This window comes from Bactrocera dorsalis, chromosome 3 (assembly GCF_023373825.1).
Source record: "Bactrocera dorsalis isolate Fly_Bdor chromosome 3, ASM2337382v1, whole genome shotgun sequence".
Lineage (NCBI taxonomy): Eukaryota > Metazoa > Arthropoda > Insecta > Diptera > Tephritidae > Bactrocera > Bactrocera dorsalis.
The window spans coordinates 66,926,536-66,939,071 of record NC_064305.1 but is presented as its reverse complement, the minus strand read 5'-3'; the positions used below and the strand labels follow the sequence as shown (position 1 = coordinate 66,939,071).

Below are 12,536 nucleotides of genomic sequence, written 5' to 3'. Positions count from 1 at the left end.
GTAAATGAGTAATATGAGTTTCTAGGCAACAATATATATTGTTGTTGTTGTTATATTGGGCGCAATTCGAATGAGTGTATAAAAATTGAGCATACATAATATATTTATATATATATATATGTATGTATGTATTTGTATTTATATAATATTTAAGTAGTAGTAACGAACATTTAACAACAAAAAGAGCAAAAGAGAAAAGATGAAGAACAAAACAATACAAACAAAAATAATAAGAAGAAACAAAGAAAAATTAATTTATATGCTTTTAAAGAAAACAAAGAAAAAAAATTAATAATCAAATATCAAGAAATTGTTGTGGTTTTATTGCAAATTTTATTCAGCTTCCGCTATGTTGTCGCTTGTCGTCGTCGATTTTTTCGTATAGCGAATTATCCGCCATTTTTTCTCACACTTCTGCCTTGCTGATTTTGTCGAAAGTTTAAGGAAATGAAAAATAACAAATCTTTGGCCCTAAATAATCGCAAAAAACGTTTGGAAATAATTATTTACATAAATATATCAATCTATATGTACGCACCCTCACTACTTTCGCCGTCTCAGCTATGTATTTGACTTAGCGCCGACAACAAAACCGAAACCATACAAAAGCAAAAAGAAAAAATATCGAAGAGTAGACGGTTCATGACAGCAAAAGAATAATGTAACTGAAATAAATATTATTTTCTGCTTGCAAATTTTTTAATATCTGTTTTGGTGTCTGTATTTTTTTTTCTCAAATGATGCGAGGCGTATACCTTTTGTATTTTAGGCGCGTTTCAAGTTTAGCATTTAGAAAACGTAAAAGATGCAAGTATAAGTGTTTTAGAAATAGGAGAAAAAAATTAAATTAATTTAAAAAGAAATTACTTAATTAAAAAATAATAATTATATAAATTAAAAAAATTAATTATTTAAAATTACAACAATTAAAAAAAAAAATAATATTTAAAACTAAAAAAAAAAATAAAATTTAAAACTAAAAAAAAAATTTAATTTAATTAATTTAAAAGTTTAAGAATGGATCAATTAAAAAATAATAATTAATTTAAAAATTAAAAAAATAAATTAATCTAAAAATTTGATCAATTAAAAAATTTAAATAACTAAAAAAATTCAAATTAAAATAATTCAAATTAAAATATTTCAAGAAAAAATTATAAAAAAATTTGTTGAAGCAGTGTCAGCTAAAATAATAGAAAATTGTTATGAAAAAGGTTGGGTTTGGTAAATGGCAAAAGCAGACGCCGCAGCATTTGTTGTAGAATGTTATGAGCACTTTTTTAAAAGCCTTTAAATTGAAGAAAAAAAAAAAAAATAAAATAAAATAACGGTTATTATTTTGATCAACAGCATAATTACTTCATACACCCTTATTTAGTGTTGCTTGGGCACCAAAACAGTTGCACCACCACAAATTGCATAATTGATAACTTTAAAATAAAAAAATTAAAATTAAATAAAATTAATGTAAAAAAATTAAAATTAAAAAGAGTGAAGTAAAAAACTTGAACTTAATAAAAATTTAATCTAAAGAAGATAATTAAACATTTAATGTTAAAAAGTAAAATAAAAAAATTAAATATTAAAAATTAAAAAAAAAAAATAGAAATTTATATAATTTACATTTTAAACAGTAAAAAAATACATGAAAAGGTTAAACTTTGAAAAATTAAACTTTAAGAAAATTATTCAAAATTAAAATAAAATTAAAAAATATTATAATTTACATTTAAAATAGTAAAAAATGAAAGCATTAAAAACGTAATTAAAATTAAAATAAATTGAAATATTAATAAAAATTTGTTATACTAAAATTTAAACAAAAAATTAAAGTAAAAAAATTTTGTGAAGTAAATTTGTTTGTATTAAAATTTAAAATAATACTTTTTATAAAAAAAATTCAAAATATAAAGATTATATATTATTAATTTTAAAATTATTATTTTTTTTTTTTTTAGATTGAAACTCAAAAATATACTTAAAAAATCACGATATTAATTAAAACTTGAAAAAAATATAATGCTAAATTAAAGTAAACTCAAAAGTTGCAAACTATTTAAAAAAAATATCACTTTTTTTTCAAAATAAATTTAAAAAAATTAAAGCAAATTTGCACAAATAATTGAAAGTGTACCGCAAGCTGTTGTTGTTTTATGCGCGTGGGTGTGTGTGGTGTATTGCTTCGCAGCTAAAAATAATAACAATTTCATTTGCCATTTCCAAACGGCCACAGATTTTTATTAAAATAAAAAATTTTCTTAAATTTTCGCAAAACAAAAAGAGCGGGAGAGAGAGAAAACGCAAAAATATGCCAATGTGCGAAAAAATCGTCTGCAACACGAACTTAAAACATTGCAAAGCAAAAATGAAATTTGTTTTAAACAACTTTTCACTTGAAAATTGTCTTAAAAACAAAAACCAACACCACACTCGCATGTGTGTGTTACACTCTCGTTTATTGTAAGCCTAAAAAGCTCTTCTCTGCGCTGCTTTAAGTTATTTGAAAGAGAAAAGTTTGAACGTGAATAGCTTTAGCCAACTTAAACACCACCAAAACAGATTTTATTGAAGAGAAAATAATATTTATCGTTATATTTTTCTATTCTTTTCTTTCGTACCGCTCGCACGCTGCGCAATAATCGCGACTGACACGTGTCTTCCGCATCCATACACTAATTTGACACACTACTTCCTACAACAACAAACAAACTTTGAAAAAAAAAAAATCGGCATTCCATTTTTATAAATAAAAAATTCGAAAAATCCCTGTTATACTTTGGCGGCGTCCTGTTGTATTCGGTCACGTGTGTGGTTTCTATTTACCATGCTTGATATTTGTTTCGAACTTCACAGATTTGGATTTCGGATAATACCATGGAACAAATGCCGGTAAGTTGAAATTTTATTTTAGAAATTGTGTTTGAATAAAATTTTTTTTTGCAAAATCTTTGTCGTATTATTTTTCCAGTTGTTGTATGTTTTAAATATTTTTTTTTTGTAATTTTTGCAATTTTAATTTTAATTTTACAATTTTTTTTTTATATAATTTTTTTAATATCTATATTAATTTTTTTTATACATATATCAAAAAAAATTAAAAAAATTTTATACTACAAAATTAAAAAAGTATATATAATTATATTGTTCTATTTTTTATTAATTTTTTATTTTCATTATTTTATATTAAATTTTTTTTATAGTATTTTTTTTACATTCGGTTACATTATTTCTTTTTTATTTAAATAATTATTTATATATATTTTTTTTAATATATTTTATATTATTTTTAATATTATTTTTTTATATTAATTTAAAAAAATTATATTATTTTTTATGTTAATTTTCTTACATTAATTATTTTCTGTTTTAATTGTTTTTTTTTATTTTAATTTGTTTTAAATTAATTTTTTTTTTTTTTTTTTAATTTTTTTTTATTTTTAATTCCATTCCTGAAAATAACTTCCAAAATGTTTTTTGCCGCTATAACAACATCATCTCCAGACCTATTCGACCAATTTCATTCAAACTTGGTTATATTGACATTCCCAGATATGGGAATTTTGGCACCTAGAGCCTACCACTGACTTCCAAAAATATCAATCAATGTGTGAGATATATAATCAAAATTATGACAGACCTTTCCTGATAAAAAAGTATGATTCATTTCGAGGTTCCCTACTTTTTCGAAGAAAAACCATTATGCTGGAATGCTTATTATCATTATCTCGTTCAAATGTTGGCAGCGGCCTACTCCTCAGATTTGCTGAATCCAATTTTTGATGATCGTTCGAGCAATTTCGACTGGTAACTGGCGAATGACACGCTCCAAAGCCTGAATAAAAGCGGGATTGTCCGCATAGACTAGAGATTTTACATAATGCCAAAGGAAAAAGTCTAACGGTGCGATATCACACAACCAATCGACTGGCTCAAAACCTGGAATTACCTGCTCATCAAAATGTTCTATCAATAAATCCATTGATTGATGCGATGTGTGGGAAGTGGCGCCGTCTTGTTGAAACCAAATGTCGCCAAGATCACGAGCTTCAATTTCAGGCATCAAATAGTCGGTTATCATGGCGCGGTAACGGTCGCCATTGACGGTTACGTTCTCACCAGCATAATTTTTCAAGAAATATGAACCGATGATTCCACCGGACCACAAACCACCCCAAACCGTAGTTTTTTATGGAGGAACTGTCATGTCAGAGCTGTCATGACTTTTGAGAGCAGCCAATCAATGTGCCCAAGACCTATTCCCATTCGCCAGTTTTATTTTCTATTTATCGATAGACTCGGCTGATTTCAACGAAATATACGTATGCATATCCAAACGAAATCTCTCTGTTAGATATGAAATATAGAGTTGACCTAATTCGGTACTTTTAAGCTCTGAACACGCTCTGAAAGAAAAATATAGATTAGCTTATTAATCGCTTTCGTATTTTATCATAATTTACTAACTTTAAAGAACTTCGAAAATTACACATTTTACTTAGACTTTCCTTACTCATTATTGTTTAATTTTCTGCAACACAGATGTGGTGTCCACCCACGCCACCGCAAGACGATAACGACATCTACATCGACTACTCGTTGACATTTATGTACGAGATGAATCCAATACCGGAGGTCGAATTACCACCAGTCTACATTAAGAAGGACTACAAGCGTTCGCGCTGTGATGCCGGCTTCGCCATGGATGGCAGTCGCAGGCCATTGAAAATGCGGCGTGAAGACAACTACGTAGCGCCACGTTCACTCTTCGACCGACCATCGGCGGCAATAGCGCGCATACGACGCGATTTAAAGAATCAACGTTATCGCGGCGTTTTCAAGCCGAACGTGCAAATACCCGGACTAAAACCACAAACACCGCAGAAGCAGCTGGTGGAACCCGAAGGCATGGCCGAGTGGACCATCTTCGAAGATATTGTAATATTGCATGTACTGGTGAATCTACAAGGGCTACCGTGCAATTTAATGGTGCTCTCACCGGGACACACGCCCAACTGGGATCTGGTGTCGGAAATTGTGAATTTCCAAGCGAAAACCTTCCGCTCGGCGAAGCAATGCCGCTGGCGCTACGAAATGGTTATACAGCCGCGTGAGGAGGGTAAATTTGTAGAGAGTCCAAAGAAGCAGAAAAAGATGAAGGCAATGCTGAAATCGGAATATCTGAAAGGACCACTGCGCTATCTGCGCACCACACAACTATATGCGAACGACAACAACACCAGCTTCACGAAACTGATGCGTTCACGTTTCGATTGCATTAAGGCGGCGTATCTGAAGAAGGCGCCACCGCCGAAACGCCACTTCAGCACACCAAATCTCATGAATCCCAAGCACATGGAAGTGCTGCAAGAGTTCGGCATCAGCAACTACGATCAACCGATTTCGCCGTTGAATATTGCCGCCATGAAAGCGAACAAGATACGAGAGAAACAGCGCAGTCAGTGTCCACCGCCGCCCCCACCGGTGCCTGCGCAAGCAGTGCCGGTGCAACAACAGCAAACAACCGCCGTGCAAATACAGGAAATGGTTGTGCAACAGCAGCAAAATGTCAGCGCTGGCGGCGCGTCTACATTGCAACAAGCCGGCGGCCTACACACGCAGCAGCTGCAAATCCAGCATATACCCAGCGGCAATGTGCAGGGCGTCACACAGCAACCTACCGCCACCGCCATTGTGCTACAACATGCTGGCGCTTTGCCGGTGACGCATCAACAACAAGCCGCCGGCAATGCGGCGACACAATCACAGCAGCAGCAACAACAGCAAATCTTACGCGCCGGTATGGGTAATACGCAAATCGTTAAAGCGATCGTGGCGCCACAATCGGGTCTCCTAACCGCGGGCCAAATGCAACAGTTAACGCAGCAAGCGGCGGCCGCAGGTGCGCAACACGTACAACTGCAGCAGCAAGGCGGCAGTGTTGGCTCCTCATCGACCGTGTCGGTAGTGTTGACCACGCCCGTACAAACCCTTAGTTCCAGCGTACAATCGGCGCAGCAACATGTGCAGTCTTCCAACGCGCAAATCGTCTCGATTTCACCGCAAACCATAGTCTCCAGTGGCGCATCACAGAGCGGCGGCAGCATCGTGCAGACAATACCGTCACAAACGCTGCCGCAAGTGGTGTCCGTATCGCAGCTGGCCACAGTTGGCACCGTGCTCACGACATCGGCCAACTTACAGCCGAGCGCGACAGTGACAACGCTGAATACGTCGGCGTTGCGCGCCCAGCGCATCGTTGCCGCCACCACTGGCGCGCTACAGGATGTCGTGCTGCAACAGCGCAGCGGCAATCCCAGTCCAACAATCGTCTCCATGTCCAATTTGGGTCCCAGCGTAGCGGCTGCCCAGTTCCAAGCAGCGCAGTTACGGCTCACATCCATGCCAGGTACCACACAGCAGGTGACCAAAGTGCCGGTCAGCACGTTGCAGCAGAGCGCAAAACTTACAAGCAACGTGGGCGGCAATGCTCCGCCGCACATACAACTCTATCGCCAGCGCCAACAGCTCAAGGTGTTGCAAACCACATCCGGGCAAGGCGGCGGTCAAACACTTGTACAAACGGCCAGCGGTCAAACAGCGCTCGTTAACGCCGCCGGCACCATTATACAAGGCAGTCTCGTACAGACCGCCGGCGGCCAAGCGACGATGCAGGTGCAAGGTCAAAAGGTCGCCGTCGCCACGGTATCCTCATCGAATATGGTTGCCGCACCGAGTGGCGGCGTTGCTGCCTCCGTGGCCACAGTACAAGTGGCGCACCAGGGCCGCACGCAATTCATCAAGCAGGTAGCCGGCAAGCAGACTATCGCACGTCAAGTGGGCGACGACATGGTGCTGGTCAAGCGACAGGTGATCGGCGCGCATCAGAAGGCGCAAGTGTTACAGCAGGGCCAAATATTCAATACGTCGGCGACCACTGCGCAAGGCACCACAGTACAACTGCAACAGCAACAGACACAAGGCGGTGGCGGCAGCGCGCAACAACAACTGCAAGCGCAACAGCAGCAGCAACAACAGGTGCAACAAGTGACCGCGCAGCAAATAGCAACGCTGGTAAAGACCTCATCCGGCGCCGGTATAGTGCAGCAAGGTGGCGGTGGCGTCACCGTCTCCACTGGTGGTGGCCAACAACAAGGCACCACCGTAAATATGGCGTTGTCGCACCTCAAACCCGGCGGTCAGATAAAGGTCACCACATCCATGGCGAATCAGGCGCAAATGCGTCAGCTGCACATGCAACCGTTGAATATGCCGCGCAAAATCAATCGCATGACGCAGATCGCTACAGCCGCGCAGGCTGGCCAGCAGGTGACCACTTCGGTGGGGCAATCCTCATCCGGCGCCACGGTGGTGCAACAACCGAAGGGCGCTGGTGGCGTACAGACACAATTGGTGCACATACAGAATACGAAATCGCTACCGAGTTCGGTGACAGTGCAGCAAATACAGCATGTGATGCGTCAAGGACAGCAGGGTTCGCTGGCCGCCACGGGCCTGGTGTTGAGCAAGACGAGTGTGGGGCGTGTAATACCTGTGTCGGTGGCATCGCAGTCGAATCAGCGCCAAACCATTCAGGTGAGAAGAAATGTAAGCGAAGCGATGAAAGGAAGTCGGGTAACACCTTTTCCATAATTTATTATCTATGTAGTATGTAGAACACTAGAAATTATAAAAAAATGAAGTAGTTAAAAAGTATTACTAGAAAAAAATATGTCAGGAACGGCATTCGATCGAGATCAAAAACAAGAAATCTGGCCTAATTGAATTAAAATTTCGAACAAGTGGCAACACCTTAAAATTTTTTTCTCAAGTTTTTTTGTTTAGTGTTTACAAAGTCAGAAACTAAGGCCTAATCGAATTAAAATTCCCCACAGGTGGCAACACCTTAACAAGTTTCCCAAACAAAAATATTAGTTTGATACTTTTTTGTGTTATAATGCTTTTATCTTAAAAATTAAATTTAATGAAAAATCGTAAATAGGTGGCAACGCTCGCCAATAATTTTTTCCTACATACATATACAATTTTTGTACATACACTTTTCTTAAACGCTATTAATTGCCTATATAAAATAATTTTAAATTTTCAAACATGTGGCAACTCAGTTTTATGAAATTAAGCTTGTCAAGTGGGTAGCAACGCTGTGAACAATGTTTTTGTAATTTTTCCTTCACAATTTCATACGTAGTATTTTTTCTTGTAAAATATTTTACTGTTTCTCCTTCCTAATTTTTTTTTATAAAATTTTCAAACAGGTGGCAACCTTGTACCTTTTTGGTTTTAATTTATAATTAACTACCACAAGCATTTCCCCTTTGTAAAGAATCTGCTATTCTTTCATAATTTTTTTTTTTATAAAATTTTCAAACAGGTGGCAACCTTGCACCTTTTTGGTTTTAATTTATAATTAACTGCCACAAACATTTTCCCTTTGTAAAGAGTCCACTATTTTTTCATAATTTTTTTTTTTTAACTTTCTAACAGGTGGCAACCTTGCACCTTTTTGGTTTTAATTTATAATTAACTGCCACAAACATTTTCCCTTTGTAAAGAATCTACTATTTTTTCATAATTTTTTTTTATATAAAATTTTCAAACAGGTGGCAACCTTGCACCTTTTTGGTTTTAATTCATAATTTACTACCCCACCTTAATAAGTTTCACTTTTAAAGTTATAAAAGTATAATACGCCAACAAACAAAAAACAACAACAAAAATGTCTAATAATAATAATAAAAAGTAAAGTAAAAGTTTAATTAAAAGAATTTATTTAATTTAAAAACTAAATTTTATTGAAAAATTAATAAAGCTTTCTCTCTCCCGTCCGCCCCCACAACAGGTGGTTTCCGCCGCTTCCGCGCAAGCAGCACTTGCTGCCGGCAATCTGCGCGCCCACGTCACCAGCGGTCAAAACATTGCCGGCACCATAAAGGTGGGCACCGCCGGTGGCAATCAATCGCAAACGCAACAGACAATACATTTGATACAACAACAAGTGGCTGCACAGCAAGGCCAGCGGCAAAATGCCAGTCCGGTGCGTCTGCAAACGGCCGGTGGCAATTTGGTGGCAGTCGTACAACAGCAAAGCATACAACAGCAACAACAACAAGGTATGAGCACATCCAGCATAGCGAACTCATCGGGTGCGGGGCAAGGTGAAGTGATGACCATCACACAAACGATAGCCACGTCCAGTGGTGGTGGCGGCGGTGCTGGTGGCGGTCAACAGCAGCAACAACAACAACAAACCGTGCAGCAGTCGACGGCGCAACAGGTGCGCACGCTGGTGAAGAAGAAGATCATGCAAATACGCAGCGAAAAGGAGTAAACGAGTGTTGTGCCGTAGTTGTTGTTTAGTTTACAAAAACAAAAATAATAATATGCAAAAAACAGTAATAAGCAAAAGCAAAAACAAAAACAAAAATGTGTGGAAAATAGTGTCGATTGTGAAAGTGCTTAATAATTGCCCCGAAAAGTCCAAGAGTATTATATTCGTAAAGATTATGTTTAGTTCTAGTGATTGCTGATTCAACTGCAGAAATATTGAATTCGAAAAATATATACAGATTTACAGTTATATATGAATAAATAATAGTTGTATGTGTAAACAAATGACAAATAAATATGCTAAACGCATAGTGTTTGTTGTTGGTTTTTTTTAATTTAGCTCGTTAATTATCCACAAATTAAATACAAACTCACACACACCCACACTCATGTTTCCATATTTTACGATTAATAAATAAATATATATATTTTTTACAATTAAAACTGAAACTAAATCGCTCATGTACTTCTACGCTCTTGTAATCTTCACTGTAATTATAATTTTAAGCAAATATTTTTAAATTTCAAGAAAGTAAAAAATAAAATAAAAATACATTTTAAGCAAATGTAAACATACAAATACATACAATAATGTGGTAACCGTACATAATTATACTTAAACTAAATTAAATTAAATGCCTAAATATAGAAGAACTCATTTAAAATAAAAAAAATATTTACTTTTCTATTTGCCAGTGCTTAAAAATACTTTTCATAAGCACTTTTTGGGATAGCCTTCAGCTCCTTCAGCTAATTTTGTTTTATCTCTTCGTTCCATTGAAAACGGGTTCGTAGCGGTATTTTCCGTTTTGGGGAACAAGATAAAATCACACGGAGACAAATATGGTAAATACGGTGGCTGATCGATGATACTCATTTTGAAAAAAAAAAATCTAGCTTTACCGGGACAAGTCGAGCAAAAGAACGCGTTTTGTACCCACAATATCCACCGAAATCATTTGAACGGACACGCGAGGGATGTCGAGTTCTCTTGTCATCTCTTTAACACTTGCCTGAGCAAGCACCATATCCTTAACTTTCTTTTCACCAGTTAAAGAGGTCGAAGATTGTGTAGAACGAGGCATGTCTTCAACGATCTCTCGACCATATTTGAAGACTTTTTAGCACTCGTAGACTTTATAAAACTGAATCACCGTAAGCCTTTTCCAACATTCGCAACGATTTTTGTTAGAAATACAAAATTTGAGACAAATTCTTTGTTCGATATTTTTAGCCAAAAAAAAAATCGCATCGCTTCTTACATAAAAAGGAGCCCCCTCTTTATTTTGAAAAGCTTTACTTACTTTCAAATTTGTATTCACTTTAGATTTGAATGCCATACGTCCAGATCGGCCTAAGAATTACCCTAAAAATTAGCAACTTATTCTTCAGACTGAGGCGGGATATTGGCCTAAGGAGCCAGTATAGCTGCACTAAATTTAATCTCAACTGAGTTCTTTTTATTTTTACGGGGTCTTTTAAATTGCATCTCTTATCAGTTATCATCCCCAAATATTTTGCGTATGTATTGCAGTAATAACAGTCCATATAAAGCCACTTGAGGACAATTTTTGTGCTTGAGAGTATGGGGATGTTCGAGCAAGCAAATAACTGCGGCAATATTGCGACAGTGTTGTTACAGATACTCAGCTGATACTTATATTGCAACATTTTTACGTCAAATATAATGCCTTGCTATACTGCCGCAGTGATTGAGACTCGAGCATCCCCTATATACTACTTGTACGGACTTTTCGTCATTGCTACTAATGTTCCATTTGGTGAGCCACGGTTCTAGAGCATTCAATTTCATGTGCAGTTTTCTGAAAGCAGTAGTAGGGTGGGCACTTGATGCTAGCAGTGCAGTATTATCGGCATAGGTTGGCGTCATTGTGGAGTCAGAGTTGATCACCGGAAGGTCTGCTGTATAAAGAATTATAGCAGAGAGGCGGGTACACTGCCTTGGGGCACGCCAGCACGAAAAGGTCTCAAATCCATCTAAGCTTCACGGCATCCAACGTAGAATTGTGCAAGTAAGACTTTAGCAGCAAATAATAAGGCATTGGTAGTTTTCCTTTAATTCGAATAATAGCCCTAGTTGCTAGACTTTGTTAAATGCTTTGCGGACTTCAAAGTGTTCTACTCTATTACATTGTTCAATTGTGCCATGAAATTTTCTGAAACCAAACTAATTATTCTAAATAAGCTGTCTGTCTTCCAACATCGGCAAAAATCTGTCATTGGCATTCCATATAATAATTTAATTATTATTAATTTTAATTCTTAGTTGCATTGATTAATTGATCTCAAGAGTTTAGCATTACCATTTGCTGAATAAGCACTTCCACTTTTTTCAATATTGATTCCTCATTAACGACTGACGAGGACTTGGTAACCGGTTTACCGGTCAAGTAATGCTTGGTACTAATTTTGGTATCTTCTTGTAACCCTTCTCGTCAAATGAGAACATTTTCCATATAACCACTCGTTGGAAGCAATATGATATAGTGGACCGATAACGGCAGATCCCATAAATGATCATCTTCTTCGAGGGAAGAAAACGTCTGCAAAATTTCAAATTGATATCTCAAAAACTGAGAGACTTTATATGACTGAGACTTTTTATTTCGGCGATCTAACCCTGTTTTGATCGGTGTATTTTAGGTTAAGATTATCAGCATTGGAGCAACTCCCAACAGCGGCGTTGCTCCGCATCCTCCTAATCCGTGCTGGTATTGAGTAGAATCAGGGCTCGGAAGAATTTTTCTGTTGCGTTTCCGCTAGAAGAGCGTAGATCACAAGTTACGTGGCTGCCAACGCACTACTGCAACACTAGCTTCTACAACTCCATTCGAGTGGTCAACAAAGAACCTTTACGGTCCCCAGGAGCTTAAACAGACAACTTGACTCTAAATCTCCCCATCAACATAATATGGGTAAATAGGTGTGAACAAGCTTTGGGCTACTGTCGGGGCTTTGTCTAATCCGAGGAGACATTCAATTCTCTCCTCCACCCGACGGGAAGGTGCGGAGTGTCATCAACATGGCTAATCCTTCAAAATTAATTTTCCTAGATAGTCTAAAGTCCTAAACCTGTCGTTGACTACTCTTCAAATATCCGATGTGTGCAAAATCGGAAGAGTGATGACACTACCGAAAGATGGGAAATCCGTCAACGTAGGGTAGTCTTA

General features: G+C 37.0%; 1 protein-coding gene across 2 annotated transcripts in view; it reads left to right on the top strand.

Moving 5' to 3' along the window:
- The window catches only part of LOC105228981 (helicase domino), a 36,469-nt gene extending 26,894 nt beyond the window's left edge, over positions 1-9,575 (top strand). For both annotated transcript variants that reach the window (XM_049451086.1, XM_049451085.1), the window contains 3 exons: positions 2,854-2,889; positions 4,540-7,605; positions 8,858-9,575. In XM_049451086.1, coding sequence (XP_049307043.1) covers positions 2,854-2,889; positions 4,540-7,605; positions 8,858-9,346 — 3,591 coding nt within the window. In that variant the 3' untranslated portion in view covers positions 9,347-9,575. The remainder of the gene's footprint in view (positions 1-2,853; positions 2,890-4,539; positions 7,606-8,857) is intronic.
- The last annotated feature ends 2,961 nt before the right edge of the window (positions 9,576-12,536 follow it).